The following is a 16,277-nucleotide window of genomic DNA, read 5'->3' as shown; positions in this document are numbered from 1 at the left end:
TTTTAAGCAATACAATTTTTAGATTAAAGCAGCATTCCTTATTGTGCAGTAACACAAATTATATGCTGAGAAAAAAACAACCTATTCCATTTGATCAACTGTTCATGGTATGAGAATTGAAGGTGCATTCAAAGCCTACATTATGAAACACTTGTGCTATATCTACATGGTGATCTAGAGTTTGCAAATCTGGGGCCAGTGTGATAATTTCATTTTCTATGTACTTACTTTAATTTCTTTTATTGGGATATGGGGAATTTCATTTCAAAATTCTCATTCATACTTAGTTTCACCAGTTTATGATGCCGGAATAAATCAAACTTATTTTTGTTTCATTGGATTAGAGGATTTCACTATTTTGTAGGTCTAGTAGCTCAGGATTTATCAATCCTTCTGTAAAATCAATAGCCTTGATCATCATTTTATCATACTCTGATGCTACTAATCGCAAACCACTGAACAAGGCAAATTCATTTCTCCATATTGATTACACAATTAAGTAACTTTTCTAGTTTCTATAGCACAGTGCAAAAGTCTTAGGCACGCTAGAATTTCTATATGGTTTTAGATGGTATGGCCACTATACCATCTCAACATCATCTAGGCTGTCTGAGATTACCTGAAGAGGCAGAAGCAGGTGAGACAGCCAAAGTCTGCAGAACTGTGACAAGTTCTCCAAGATGGTTCTACATTTTGGCAGGAATAATCCAAATAGAACATACAGGGTAAATGGTAGGGCATTGAGGAATGCAGTGGAACAGAGAGATCTAGGAATAACAGTGCATAGTTCCCTGAAGGTGGAGTCTCATGTAGATAGGGTGGTGAAGAAGGCTTTTGGAATGCTGGCCTTTATAAATCAAAGCATTGAGTACAGAAGTTGGGATGTAATGTTAAAATTGTACAAGGCATTGGTAAGGCCAAATTTGGAATATTGTGTACAGTTCTGGTCACCGAATTATAGGAAAGATATCAATAAATTAGAGAGAGTGCAGAGACGATTTACTAGGACGTTACCTGGGTTTCAGCACTTAAGTTACAGAGAAAGGTTGAACAAGTTAGGTCTCTATTCATTGGAGCGTAGAAGGTTGAGGGGGGATTTGATCGAGGTATTTAAAATTTTGAGAGGGATAGATAGAGTTGACGTGAATAGGCTGTTTCCATTGAGAGTAGGGGAGATTCAAATGAGAGGACATGATTTGAGAGTTAGGGGGCAGAAGTTTAAGGGAAACACGAGGGGGGTATTTCTTTACTCAGAGAATGATAGCTGTGTGGAATGAGCTTCCTGTAGAAGTAGTAGAGGCCAGTTCAGTTGTGTCATTTAAGGTAAAATTGGTTAGGTATATGGACAGGAAAGGAGTGGAGGGTTATGGGCTGAGTGCGGGTAGGTGGGACTAGGTGAGATTAAGAGTTTGGCACGGACTAGGAGGGCCGAGATGGCCTGTTTCCGTGCTGTGATTGTTATATGGTTATATGCTTGGAACAACCTACCAACCAATTTTCTTACAAAACTGCATGAAAGTATACTTAAAATGCAGGTTTAAAGGCAAATATTCATTTGATTTAGTTTTGTTCACCGCTCTTTATTGTAATTTTTTGATAGTTCGAGACATTCAGTTTCATTCACTTTACACATGAGCCTAAGACTCTTGCACAGTACTGTAGTTTTGAAAAATTTGTTAACTAAAGGCTAAAGAATGACATACAATTTCTCATCAGGATGACAGGTTACTCCCAAGACAACGGGCACCATTAGTGCTTCAACAGTTCTGTTTAACTTCTATTTTGAGTAATAGGAACCTAGCTTTAAAGTTTGCTAAAATAAAATTGATGTTTACTTTAAGGAACATAAATGTAATCTTAAACATGTTAAGAGCCAATTGTAATATTCTAGTGTTGTACAATTTAATTGCTTGAACGTAAACCAGAGGTTATATTAAAAAGGCTGATACAAAGATTTAATTATTTTCTTCACCATCATGCCAATATTGTACAAGATAATAAAATCAGTTATATTTACTATTGTTTTATTTCCATTGCTATCACCACTGCAAAAAGTGAGTTGAATGGGCTATTTATGCTTATGATACAATAAGTTTCTCTTTGAGAAAAGCACAAGGTTACTTAAACTGAAGCATTTCCTGGCTTTGTACAGCTCATCAAAATGGGTACCACCTCATTCAAATTGGCAGATTCTGCTCACTCCTATGCACAGCAGAAGCTCAATGGAATGGTAGGCTGGCTCATTTAACAAGCATTCCTCCTCCCCCACAGTTGATACCAATCTGCTCTTTGGAAAGTAAATTAGCTTGATAATCATTTATGATAATTGATTTTATCATGCAGCCAGGTCAGAAACAGACCGTAGAAGAATTCTGAATTAATGCTTGCTGGAAACACTAACTCCAGCTGGCTCTTACTTGATTATAAAATGGATGCAGGGGACAAGAGACTACAAGTAACTTCCTCTCAGTTTTTTGAGTTTATTTCAGGACATAAAGGCACTCTAGAAGACAGAGGAATTCTATTTGATTTATTCAAAGGCATTTCCTCTACATTTTATTTTGTATAAATTGTACAACATAGAAACAGGCCCTTCAACCCACACAATCACAAGTAGTTTTATTATTCCCACTTCCTTGCATAAATCCCATATTCCTCTATGCTTATTGATTCAAGCACTTGGCCAGACACCTCTTAAATGTTGTTACTGTACCTACCTCCACAACCTCCTCTGGCAGCTCATTCCAACCACTGACTACTTCTTGTGTGCAAAATTACCCTCTCAGATCCCCTTTGCAATTCCTCCCTCTCCCATTAAATCTACACCCTCTAGTTTCAGACACACCGACCACTGGAAACAGACTCTGGATATCTCTCTAACCATGTCTCTCGTTGTTATATTTAGCTCTATCATATTACTTTGGGTCCTGTGGAATGCTCTGACCGACTTGGGATGTTGTTTAACAAAATGAAAACCCCCGGAGAAGATTGGATACGAGAGAATGGCCTCTCCCAAATCAGTGGTCCTTTCGTAGTTGCAAGATTGGGATGAAACTTACAGCAAAATAAAGCATGCAAGTTAATCTAACAAGACTGGAAATTCACAATAAATTTATATTTAATAATAATAAAAGTGGACCCAGAGTGAGTTTGAAGGTCATCAGTCGAAACTGAATGTTCTGTGGGATTCATGTTGCTTTTCCAGAGGATGTTCAGATCCTTACAGTTTGTTTATGCAATTTATTTTTCTCTCTCTACAACTTTCATGCATCTTTCACTTGTTATTCTCTTGTGGCAATAACTCCTGGCTATTCCTTTCAGTGCCACCTGTTTGCTTTCTATTTGACCTACAACAATTATCACATGCCAACTTTCAACAGATGGTATGAAAGAGAATACTTGCTGCTTATCTGCCTGTTTTATGGGAAAGGAAGTAATCAGCATTTTAGTTTGCATGTGTAAAAATTCTCATTACATGGTCCTTTGATTTGTTTGATGTGCCTTTGTTTTTTTATTCAAATAGATCAATGTTTAATAATGATCCATGGATGTGCTTGGGATTTGTTTTTATTGTGGCAAGAAAGATTATTTATTAATTGTATAAAACAAATGGTAAGATGAATAAAGAAAATTCTAAAAATGTTCATGTTGTTGAATTGCCATGTCCAACTGGTTTACTGCTGTCCTTTAGGGAAGGGAAGTGCCATTTTCATCTGGTCTAGGTTACACAAGTCTCCAGTCCCACACTTGTACATTAACTCTTCCCTACCCTCTGAAATGGCCTTGGAACACAAAAATGGACAAGAAGAGGCACCAATGCCCTTTGATGGTTTACACAGAACAACAGATATTAAATACATTTTAAGTACAGGTGCACATGGCGAGACTAAGGTGTACAAATACTTTAATTCAAAAAGCACTGATTCTCTGGAGACCTGTAGCTGTTTGAGGTTCTGGGGACTTCATCCCATGGAACCGCCCAAGAAGAAGAGTGACTTTCTAATTTGCACAATGTATCACAAGCTTTAGAAGTAGCCTTTAGTAAGTAATTATCTACACAGCTCCATTTGATGGGGGTTCAAATCAAATCCCAGAGATGAGCTCCCTCATTTAGCAAAGTGGATTTCAAGAAAATGAGGAAATTTGAGGAAAATTATCTGTTGGTAACCATTTCCCCTGCAGCAACGCCAACAAGCTACTCCAACGTTGGAGGCTGAATTGACGATCATACTTATTCCATACGAGACCCAAGCAAGAACTTCTGATCACCGATATGGTCTGATTCCATCTGTTAAACCAGCACCGATGTGACCTTTTCCAGAGCACACGAATACCATATTCAAAGTCCTGTTAATGGTTCCAATCTTGGACATCAATGCACAAGTTATTACAGCACACAAAATGCTGGAGGAGCTCAGCGATTCCTCCAGCATTTTGTGTGTGCTACTTTGGATTTCCAGCAGCTGCAGATTTTCTTGCGATTGTGAGTTATTACCACTACCACGTAGCAAGAAGAAGAACAGTGCCCAAGATCAATACATCATTCCGTGATACACTACCATGGTGGGAGATCTTATGTAGTGGTTAGGATCCCTGGGGAAAACACAGAAAAGAAAAACAAATATTCAAGATAGATGATGTCAGGACCATCTCCTGGTAGTTCCTCAGGTGGGGACTGGACGTTTCTGCTTTCAGAGCTTGTGTCATTTGTAAACTTAACGGCCATATTAAAAATTGCATGAGTAACGTAATTACAGATAATCTGTTGACTGAAGTCACTCACATTCGCCAAGGTGGTTTCCTGATTTTTGATTCTATTCCAATACATGGTGCATACAGTATTGTGCAAAAATCTAAGGCATACATGCACAGATAGGGTCTGAGACATTAGGCAAGGTCATCTAAGTCCAAACAATTGGTTTATTGATTATTATAAAGTCTCCCAGCGGTATTTCCTGCACCCTCCATGTTTCCTTCCCCTTTTTCCATCCATAATTCCTCTCTCATTGCCCCCTTCCCACTCTCAGTCCACCAGAGGGACCCATATCAGAATCAGGTTTATCATCACCCACAAAGGTCATGAAATTTGTCTATTTTGCAGCAGCAGCAGTACAGTGCAAAACATAAAATTACTGCAGTACTCTGCAAAAGTTTCAGGCACGCAGCTGAGCCTAAAATATGTGCCTAAGACTTTTGCACAGTGCTTATGCTGTGGTCGTCAAAAAAAGTGTACTCATTACCAGTAATGAATGGTGCCTGATGGTTACCTAAACCTTCAATGGTTCTTCCTCATGATCAGTTGAAATACAATGACAAGACGAAAAATCACTGTTAAATAAACTGAGTATTTCCACCACAGTGAATCTGCACAGAGTGACACTGCTGAGACCAATATTAAACCAGTTTTTAAGCATTGCAGAAAGTGTTTGGTGCCTTGAAGACTGTGAGTGGAATCCAGCTCTAACCTTGTACATATCCTTATTTCGATCCTGCAGCCCACCTGATACAGCATTAAGGTAATGGAAATTTCAATATTATTGGACAACTCAACATGCACCATGTTACAATTCATTATCCATTACTGCAGAAGCAGAATTCATTCAGTGATTGAGTGCCATAGTGGAGGTTCCAATATCTGCCCACATTCAAAGCTGCCAAGGCATTCCAACTATCTATCCTCCTGGAGATTACCAGCAACGCTCTCACCATGTCCTGGGGAACAAGAAATAGCTGAGAGGAGCACAGATTCTCTCTTACATTGGCAGAAGAAGTGTCACCGCCTTCCCATTGCTGGTAAACCAAATCTGATGGAAGTTTATTGATCCCTTTCTCCCTCTCTGCCCGGCCTGCTGAGTGCTTCCATCATTTTCATTTTTAATATCAACAGTTAACACTCTAGGCAAGGCAGAGCAGTCTGAAGTTGAGTCTTTTGACCCAGAAATGCTAGCTGATGTAAATCAAAATCACCTGCCCCTTCTTTCACAGCAAGTCAAAAATCCTCCAGCAGCTACTTGGTGATGGTATTTAGCACGCAATTGAAATGTTAGGGCTTTCAAACAGAGTGCAATTGATGACAGACCTGGAAACAAGATCACAGGATTTCAGATGCGTGCACATTGACATTGCTGCCCTGAGGGAGATAAATAGGGCAGGAGATGGTCAATTTAAAGCAAAAGGTTGCGGACATACTCTTTTCTAAGTGATCAATCTCCGATGCTGTGTTCATGGTGTGAGCGTTTCCATCAAGGTTAAGTTAGTCCTGCATTTGACTTATTTTTTTGATTTCCATCATCTGGAGACTTTGCTGTTATGCAGTTCGAATTGTTGACTTATTGTGGCCTAATGTTAAAGAACTATGAGCATGCAGACATTCAGAAGATCAAGAACAGAGTGCTAAATAGCAACTGTAACTATATTATTCATAGCTATTGATCTATGAAAATGTCAGTTACTGGCAAAACCACCATTTACTGCAAAGCTCAGAATTCCCAGAAGCTGGAGGAGAATAGTTGCAGTCCTTCCGGGGAACCATTTACATTGGGAATTCTAGCAACTGTCCCACTGGGAATGGGACAAAAAACATGTTAATAGTTAGAGCAGGAATGTCTGATTAACCATTTTAACCAATGAATAAGCTGCTGCCATAGTAACATTAGAGAAGGAGATGGCACAGAAGGGCTTAAACTTAATAAGTGGGACATACTAGAGAGGCTGGCTGCATCTTAAATAATATGTCACTAGGTTTGGATGGAATGCATCATTAATTGTTTAAGGATAGGTGGAAATAGCACAGAAACTGCTGATGAACCAGCCTCATCATTCCACTATTAGACTGGTCACATCCCCACCACCGGATCAACATCTCCACTGGTGGTCCAGTCCGGTCTAGTTGCCTGGCCACTCCTGCCGGCTGACTAACCTCTGAGTTCCTGCTGCTGGGACAGCCGTTGAACTTGACCAACTGGGCTCTGCGTTACAGTGGACGACCTTTGCTCGCGTACCAGTTTCTCTCCTCCCCAAGGCTGATCAACCTCTCCATTTCTGCCTCTGGATCACCTAACCTGCATCTAATCGCACCTCCGCCTCTAAGGTAAAAGTCACTTGCCCACCAGATCAACTAAAGGTGAGGGTGCAGGTGGACAGTTTTGGTCTGCAAGCTTTAAAAACCTTGTGATCTGGGCGGCAAGTTTTCCATTCCTCACACAGTTGATATGGTGAGCAATGCTCAGTGTCATAAACTGATACAAAGGTGTGAGTTGGGGTGGTGAGGTAGATTCTGATATCAAAGGCGTATACCCTGGATATTATGCTCAGTGTTACTGAGCAGCCATATCAATAATGCCTTAATTCATTTTACTGCTGACGGGCAATAATTAGTCGATTGATTTTGTATTTATCCTGCTTTCCGTGGACATGACATGCCTGGGAAGACATCCAAGTTTTTGGTGTTACAATGAAATAGCTTGGCTGGAGGGATGAATGGTTTGGAGCATCTCTGCAGGTTACTGCCATGTACCAGAGTCTTTGCCATACTCAATATTCAACTCTTACTCAAAGGGTGAATCTGACTGGCTGATACACCTTACCCATGTAAAATTTTGCTTACTAATACAGAAGACGTTAAATGCTATTCTTGATAAGCTCAAAGCAATCTTGGTTTTCATTATCATTACATTGGATGGATGTTACTAACACCCACTTGAGGTTTTCCTGCTCTGTAAATACTTATTTGGCATTTTGCAATAATCATAAACTGATGTATTCTGGTGCTGAATTTAAAATAGTTGAACTGCTGGGAGGCTGTTGAAAAAAATTAAGCAGGTCCACCTGTCAGTTGCTGACACATTCTCCCATTGGGCTTCTTCTGTGACACAACAGCTCCATCAAGGTTAATCAGCTCATACCTCGGAGGGAAACTGCTTCTTGCACTTCAAACATAGATACAGATGTAGGATTAAAACACCCAATTGAATTAAAGGAGATTTATTGCAATCATGAGTATTTTTCTTAATATCTCAACTTCTAAGTCAGTAGGGTTAATGAGACTGCTTTTCCAAGAGTGCCACTCTGCTTGAATACTGTTGTAAAAACCAACAATAGATTAATGAATAAATATTTAATTGCAGCAGCACTGTATTCAGCCTTCCTGTACCAAATAAATAATTCATCCTTTTGAAACTTCATGATAATTTTAAAATACATACAACACTGAATAGAAATGGGTAATGACTGGTTCCTTTTAAAGTATGGTGAAATCTTTATTGCTATTCTGAAAACATGAAGGCTCCATTTTATGTAATTTACATATGTAATCGTCCCTAAATAATCTGCTGTCTTAAAATATAAATAAACAACTTATGGATGTCTTCAGCTGACTACTGGGAGATAGAACTAACAGACAAAGTTCATTTCCTATAGAAGTAACTTCATAATGCTGCTGCTTGAAGCAGTATTTACATACATATCGGGTTCCTGACCCAGTTGGTGAAATGCACAATCAGCTGTCAGAACAAGGTTACTGCATCAAAAAATGTATTAGCATGCATGCCAGAAATTCTTGCAATCAAGCACCTCTCATGTGAAAAGTTGATATTGACCAAAGTGTACCAATGAATGGTGCATGTATTGCAAAACATGAGAAAGTACTTTATTGCAAGCAATTTGGAAAGTTATACAACTTAAATCTGATCCAAAATGAGTATGTCGTACCACTTGCCACAATGCATGAATGTTTTAATTAGAGAGAAGTTACATAACTTCCTTTCAGTGAGCTAGAATGATGAATGCGAGAATAATGGGTATTTCCTGAATGTTTTATGTAAATCTTGTATATGTATCCATGCTCTTTAGAAATTAATTTTTAAATAAAAAGTTGCAGGTTTTCAGATTAAAATGGGGAAATATTTATTTAATGGGACACAACTGCAGAACATTTTTATTTACTTATTTAAAAAATTGCTTTATGTAAATATTTAACAAGATTTATAATTACATGTTTCAGTTGCTAATGCACAAGAGCTAGCATATTTGAGCAGACTGGAAATTAGTTAAAAATAGCTACAGAAAAGACTTAGGACAGTTTTTAAAAGTTGCCTACTCTCTGCATTGAAGTTTATCATTACAGTCATAGAGTAATACAGTCTAGAAATAGGCCCTTTGGCCCACCACACCTAACTTTACTCATCCCACTTACCTGCATTAATTCCATACCCTTATTGCCTTACTCTTTCTGGTACATATACAGATGCTTCTTAAATATTGCGACCATTCCTGTTTCCCCCATCTCCTCTGGCAGCTCATTTCAGATACCCACATTTTGTGTGAAATATTTCCCACTGCATGATTCCTTTTAGAATTCCCTCTCTCACCTTAATCTTACGCCAACTAAGTTCAGACATTCCTGATATAGAAAATAGATGCTGGCCATCTCCCCCCTGTATGCCCATCATAATTTGAATGCATAAACAGGAGGAAATCTGCAGATGCTGGAAATTCAAACAACAACACACACAAAATGCTGGTGGAACACAGCAGGCCAGGCAGCAGCTATAGGGAGAAGCGCTGTCGACATTTCGGGCCGAGACCCTTCGTCAGGACTAAGCGAAAGGAAAGATAATTTGAAAGCCTCCATTTTCTTATCTCTCTGTCTCTTTCACTTCAAGTAAAACAGACCCAATCTAACCAATCTCTTCTTATAATTCTAGCCTTCTAAACCAGGCAACATCCTTGTGAATCACATCTGCCTGTTCTCTGGTATAATGACATCCTTCTTCCCGTGGGCGCGGATGCTCCAAAAGACACGTACTCACAAACCCCCGTAGGTTATCTCCCTTAGCCGGAACGCTGGCTAATTGTGACCAGATCTGCAAATAATACTCCAAGTTTAGTTTAACTCTTATCCCCAATGCTTTGTCCTGTGAAGTCCAGCATACCACGTACCTTCCTCACCACCATATCTATCTGTGTCGGCACTTTTGGGGAGCCATGACTGTGTCTCTCAAGGTCACTCTGTTCAGCAACATTCCTCAGGGCCCTGCAATTCACTGCCAATTCCGTCCTAATTTAACTATCCAAAACACATCATTTCACACGTGTTCATTTACCATTCCCTTGTCCACTTTCTAAGTTGATCAATTCTGGTGCCGTTTGAAAACTTGCTACTTTCCCATCTAGACTATTAGAATGAGAAACAGCACACCACTGTTACCAACATTACCAACACACCACTGATCACAGGCCTCCAATCTGAAAAACCACCATATTACCTCTGGCTTCTACTTTCAAGCCGCCCTAAAATCTACACAGGCATCACCTACTACCCTGTCCTCCACAGTTCGCATCATTTCCTCATCCAAACACTCAATCAAATTCATAAGGCACAAATTCTTATGCACAAAACCATGCTGCCTATCCCTAATCAGACCTTCCCCTTCCAACTGCAAATAAATTCTAGCTCTTAGATTTGCTTCCAATAGTTTTTCCCATCACTGATGCAAGGCTCACCGGCCTATGGTTCTCTGGGTTAAATAAAGTCACATTAGCTATCCTCCAGTTTTCTAGCATCTCAGCCAGAGCGAGCATAGATATAAAAATCTCTCCCAAGGCCCCAGCATTCTCCTCCTCTGCGCCCAAAGCATTCCAGGAGACACTTGGTAAGGTGCTGGGCTTTTATCCACCATTATGCATTTCAAAAGCTCCAACACCTCTTCTTTCGTAATGCTGATATACTCCAGGATATCACTGTTCCCTTTCCTGAACTCAAGATCTTCCATGTCTTTCACTACAGTAAATGCTGAGAAAGAGCTTTCATTGAAAACCTCAAGCACCACAGTAGCGTAGCAGTGAGTGTGAATCTAGTACAGCTCGGGTTGTTGGAACTCAGGGTTCAATTCCCATGCATCTGAAAGGAGGTTGTACGTCCACCCCATGAACACGAGGGTTTCTTCGGAGTGTTACAGTTTCCTCCTACGCTCCAAAGACAACCCGTTAGTAGGTTAATTGGTCATTGTAAATTGCCTTGTAATTAGGCTAGAGTCGCAGAGCGGTGCGGCTTGTTGGGCCGGAAGGGCCTGTTCTGCAATGCATCTCCAAATAAAATCAAATTTCCTATGTTTCCACACACAGATTATCACATTAATCCATAAGGGAGCCTACTTTCTCCCTAATTCTACTTTTGTTCTTAATATGCTAATAGGATCTTTGAGAATCTGCCAGAGATATCTCATGGTCCTTCTTGCCCTCCCAATTTCCATCACAAATGTACTTCTAGATCCCTTATACTTCTCAAAACTTATGGGCACCGGTCAAAATAGTGGATTGACACATTAACCACTTGCCCATCTTTAATTCCTGAAAGGTGGAGTGTCACCCATGCAGGGAATCTACACATTGCTTCAAAAAACCTTCCCAGGATACACTTACCAAGTTCTCCTTCATCTAATTCCTCAGTACTAAGGCAGACCCCGTCAACACTGAGGAATCTTAAATCACCTATTATTACAAATCTATTTTTCCTATACCTACCTGCAACTTCCCTGCATATTTGCTCATCTAGTACATGTTGACTGTTAGGATGTCCAGAGTATAACATCTTTAAAATGATTGCCTCTTTTTATTTCTAAATCTACACATACAGTCTCATTGGATGTTCCACCAAGATATCCACTCTTGAGGAGGCCTGATACTCCTGCCATAATAGAGCATACAGTAGAAAGCGAGTAAAGCAAGCAGCATCTTTAAAGGGGACGTAGGCTTGGAAATTCTTAACTATCGGTCAGGTCACAGCTGGAGCATTTCCTCAGACAGAAAGCTAATGCTAATCAGAGGAGAAAATGTACACAGAAATTGCCAGTAGGTAGAGGACAAATATTTAAAATAATTAGCAAGAGAAATAAGAAGGACCTTTTTAATTCAGTGAGTTATGATCAGGAAACACCTTCAGAAAGGGTCTATTAATAATTCTCATAAAAAATAGATGTATGAATGATATTTTTCATAACAGAAAAATGAACAAGTATGTTTAAAATTATTAATGAAAATTTCCTTTTAAAGAAATAGATTTACATCATTAAAACAACTAAGGTACTTTACAAGTATGTCATAGTGGACAGCACAAAAATCAATCTCTTTAGCCCAACTCATCCCCGTTGCCGACCCAAGAAAGCCTCCTAAGCCTTTTCTATCCCTTTGTCTGTCTAAATGTCAATTAAACTCTAATTGTACCCACTTCTACCACCTTCTCTGGCAGCTTGTTCCATATATCCACCACCTCCTGTGTAATACAGTTACCCTTCAGATCCCTTTTAATTCTCTCCTGTCTCACCGCAAATCCATGCCCTCTAGCTTGTTAGATTCCTCTCCTCTTGTTAAAAAAACTGACCATTAACCTTATTTTTATACTACTCATGATTTTATAACCTCTTTAAGGTCACCCCTCAGCCTCCTGCACTCCAGGGAATAGCGCCCCAGCCTCTCCTTACAGCTTGAGCCCTCAAGCTCCAGTAACTTCTTCATGAATCATCTCTACAAGATTTCCAGCTGAATACCATCCTTCTTACACCAAGGAAACCAGAACTGCTCGCAGTCTCACTGATATGTTGCAAAGGTCACTGCCTGATCGATGACATTGAGTGTGCCAAAGCCTTCTTCACCAACCCATCTACCTGTGTCTCCACTTTCAGAAAACAACGCACCTGTAGCCCCAGGTCCTACTGTTATACAACACCTTTCAGGGCCCCAACATCAAAATGGCACCTTTAAAATGGCGACTCTGCATGCAGCTCCAATGGGAATGATCAAATATTCCCACTTGGGATTATTACCGCTGCAATTAACAGTCCAAGGGTACTTCAGTGTTGTTTCAAAATGTTGTACACACTCTATTGATACACAAAACCGGTGGACCTCGGCTGCAGACTCGATTTGTGAGTACAGTTCCCCTTTAAGAAAAAGTAAGTGTGGAAAGCACAGCAGTCTGCAGGTACAATTGCAATGCAGGACCCTCAGGACCTCACTCGTGACTATCCTGCTGGCAACTCTACAGTCTTGGGAAAATAAAATTGAAGACCACCGAGCAAGATTGCCGTTCCAGAGGGACATCAGGGAATGCTGTGCACTTTGCTTCACGGAAACACGGCTCACCACCGCTACTTCAAATGCTGAGCTGCAGACCGACGGCTTCACCATCCACTGAAAAGACGAGGAGAGCCTTTTAAACATAGAGGAAGTAAAGACCAGTGGTGAGGACCAAGAAGGTATGCCCAACTGAGAGAGGAGTACTGCCAGGTCTGCAATCGCTGGACTGCACAATATCAAAAAATTCGTTTTCGAATCTGAATGATTAGCCATAGTTGTCACAAGACCTCTGCAGATGAGTGTGTGCCTTCAAGAACATACTGGACATACCCAAGCCAAAAGCCATGGATGAAGCAGGAGATTTGTAGTCTGCTGAAGGCTAGATCTGAGGCATTCAATACTGATTATCTAGAATTATACAAGAAGTTCATGTACGAATTATGGAAATCAATTTTAAGAGTGAAAAAACGATTCTGATTGAAGTTAGAGACGGAATAGGATGCAAGTCAAGTCTGACAGGGTTTGCAGGCCTACAAGGCAAAACCTAACATGAATGACTGCGATACTTTACTCCCAGATGAGCTCAAGGCCATTCAAGCACACTTTGAAAGGGAGAATAAAACTACACCTGTGTGAATCCCTGCAGTATCTGGTGACCTTATAACCTTTGTCTTGGAGGGTGACATCAGAACATCTTTCAAGAGGTTGAAACCTTGCAAAGAGTCAAGCCTTGACAGTGTACCTGGCGGGGCAGAGAAAATCTGCGCCATCCAGCTGGCAAGGGTGCTCAAGGGCATCCTCAGTCTCTCACAGTTGCAGACGGAGGTTCCCACTTGCCTCAAAAGGACGACAATCATACCAGTGCCCAAGAAGAGTAGGGTGAGCTGCCTCAATGACGATTGCCCAGTTGCACTCATATCTGCTGTGATGAATTGCTGCGGAGAGGTTGTTCTTGGCTAAAATTAACTCCTGCCTAAGCAAAGACCTGGACCCACTTTAATTTGCATATCACACATAATCAGCCTACAGTGGATGCAATCTCACTAACTCTCCACTTGGCTTTGGGTCACCTGGACAATAGCAATATCCACATCAGGTTGCTGTTTACTGATTATAGCTCAGTGTTCAACACAATCATACCCTCAGTTCCATTGTTTCTGCCTGTTCCTACCCCGCTGAACTTGTGTCGGCATAATACCTCAATTGCATTTTGTTTCCCTTCGTTCATTCCCTTCCTACCTCCATCCTGGACACATCCCATGCTCCATTAAGGGAGCACAGTTGGGAAATTGGAACTGCAGCTAAGATCAGAACATCTGATTCTGCTTGGGGGGAACCGAGATGCAGGAACATACATGGTTAAATAAGGGCAGTTACTGTACGAAAATGTCAGCAAAAATGAGCCCACAGCTTCTTCAAATGAGCTGTTTGAACTGAAAGGCCACAGGTGCTAATTGGATAGATGAATTTCTACAAATGTCACAAATAATGACATGGACTGTAGAATTAATTGTCAATGGCTCAAATTGGGACAAGCAATTATTCTTAAAGTTGGTAAAATTGGAAATTCCTTTGATTTATACTTTGGACTGTAGCTGGTGGCATATATTACTTAATGTCAAGCAATCAACAGAATCCAAATGAAGGCTCTAAAAGTTAACAGCATTTAAATCACTTGTTTCGACAATTTACTGACATACAGTACACCATGTTAAAAATCTAACGGCAACCATTTTTATTTGCATATTTTTCAAAATCTCACATGACTATGACTCGAATTAGTCATGTACCTAAGTTATATTTTCCTTTGGTTTTTTTTCTCGCCCCACAGTTTTTTGGCTGTGCCAAATTAGACAATTTATTCCCTTGATTAATGTCTAAGATATTTCAAAACTGATTTTAATGTAAGTTATTTTTAAAAAGAAATTCATTTCAATTTTTCTCCTGAGTGTTTACCGGACACTCAGGTTTCCTTAGCCTCCGAAAGTCAGGTGTGATCTCATGAAGTTCTTGATTTGTATTTGGAATCTGCAGTGAGGCGACAAAGGCAATTAACTTCTGCCAACTTTTGGGACAAACTGCTTCAGTCTAAGAAGGAACATTAATTAGGTGTCCAGAGAACTGACAGTACAACCTCAAGTCTTATTGTTATGTAGACTGTTTTTGATTTATTCCCAGAGCGCATCATGCTTAAAGGTACTTTAGAGAGGAGTTAACATCAAAATACCTTGTTACTAATAAGCAGAACTCCCTAATGGTTCACGGCATTCACCCAGTGAGCAGTTAAATGATACAGGATTCTGGAGTAATGCCATCTTTGTTTTGATTCAGTTAATTTTTCCCCAGTCAGGTACAGATAAGCAAGATCTGTCCACTCTTAGAATCATGATCCCTGATTGTCTATTAACTAAGAGCAAATTTCAGCTTAACTGTGGTACCTTGGTGCTGGACAACCTATCAACGTTCACTATCATAGTGCATTGTGTGTTAAGATATTCAAGCCAACAATGAAGAAAACTTTTTCAATTTAAAACATAGATTTGTTAGTCCCAATTCCATTCCCATCTTATTTCAATGAACTTACTCCACACTGTGAGGTTGGCCGATGCATTCACTGCTCCCTTGGAATTCATTGCCAAGCAGGTATACGTTGTTGCATCTTCAACATGGGCTGGTTTGATCAACAGCCCACCCGATTCCTGAAGTACAAACCGTGGAATTTGTACCGAACCACTTGCTAAAACCTTATCACCTGTAAAGTAAGGACAACGGTAAGGGAATATCAAGTCAAGTCACTTTTATTGTCATTTCGACCTTAACTGCTGGTACAGTACATAGTAAAAATGAGACAATGTTTTTCAGGACCGTGGTGTTACATGACATGTTACAAAAACTAGACTGAACTACGTAATAAAAAAGCAACACAGAGAAAGCTACACTAGACTACAGACCTACGCAGGACTGCATAAAGTGCACAAAACAGTGCAGGCATTACAATAAATAATAAACAGGACAATAGAGCAAGGTGTCAGTCCAGGCTTTGGGTATTGAGGAGTCTGATAGCTTGGGGGAAGAAACTGCTACATAGCCTGGTCGTGAGAACCTGAATGTTTCGGTGCCTTTTCCCAGACAGCAGGAGGGAGAAGAGATTGCATGAGGGGTGCGTGGGGTCCTTCATAACGCTGCGTGTAGTGTAAATGTCC

General features: G+C 40.2%; 1 protein-coding gene across 2 annotated transcripts in view; it reads right to left on the bottom strand.

Moving 5' to 3' along the window:
• sdk1a (sidekick cell adhesion molecule 1a) overlaps positions 1 to 16,277 on the bottom strand; it is a 781,818-nt gene that overhangs the window by 264,449 nt on the left and 501,092 nt on the right. For both annotated transcript variants that reach the window (XM_059979483.1, XM_059979484.1), the window contains exon 11: positions 15,659 to 15,826. In XM_059979483.1, the coding sequence (XP_059835466.1) occupies positions 15,659 to 15,826 (168 nt within the window). The remainder of the gene's footprint in view (positions 1 to 15,658; positions 15,827 to 16,277) is intronic.

Source organism: Hypanus sabinus, chromosome 9, assembly GCF_030144855.1.
Source record: "Hypanus sabinus isolate sHypSab1 chromosome 9, sHypSab1.hap1, whole genome shotgun sequence".
In the NCBI taxonomy this organism is placed as follows: Eukaryota; Metazoa; Chordata; class Chondrichthyes; order Myliobatiformes; family Dasyatidae; genus Hypanus; species Hypanus sabinus.
Note: the sequence above shows the minus strand (reverse complement) of the source record. Positions and strands in the feature narration are given on the sequence as shown.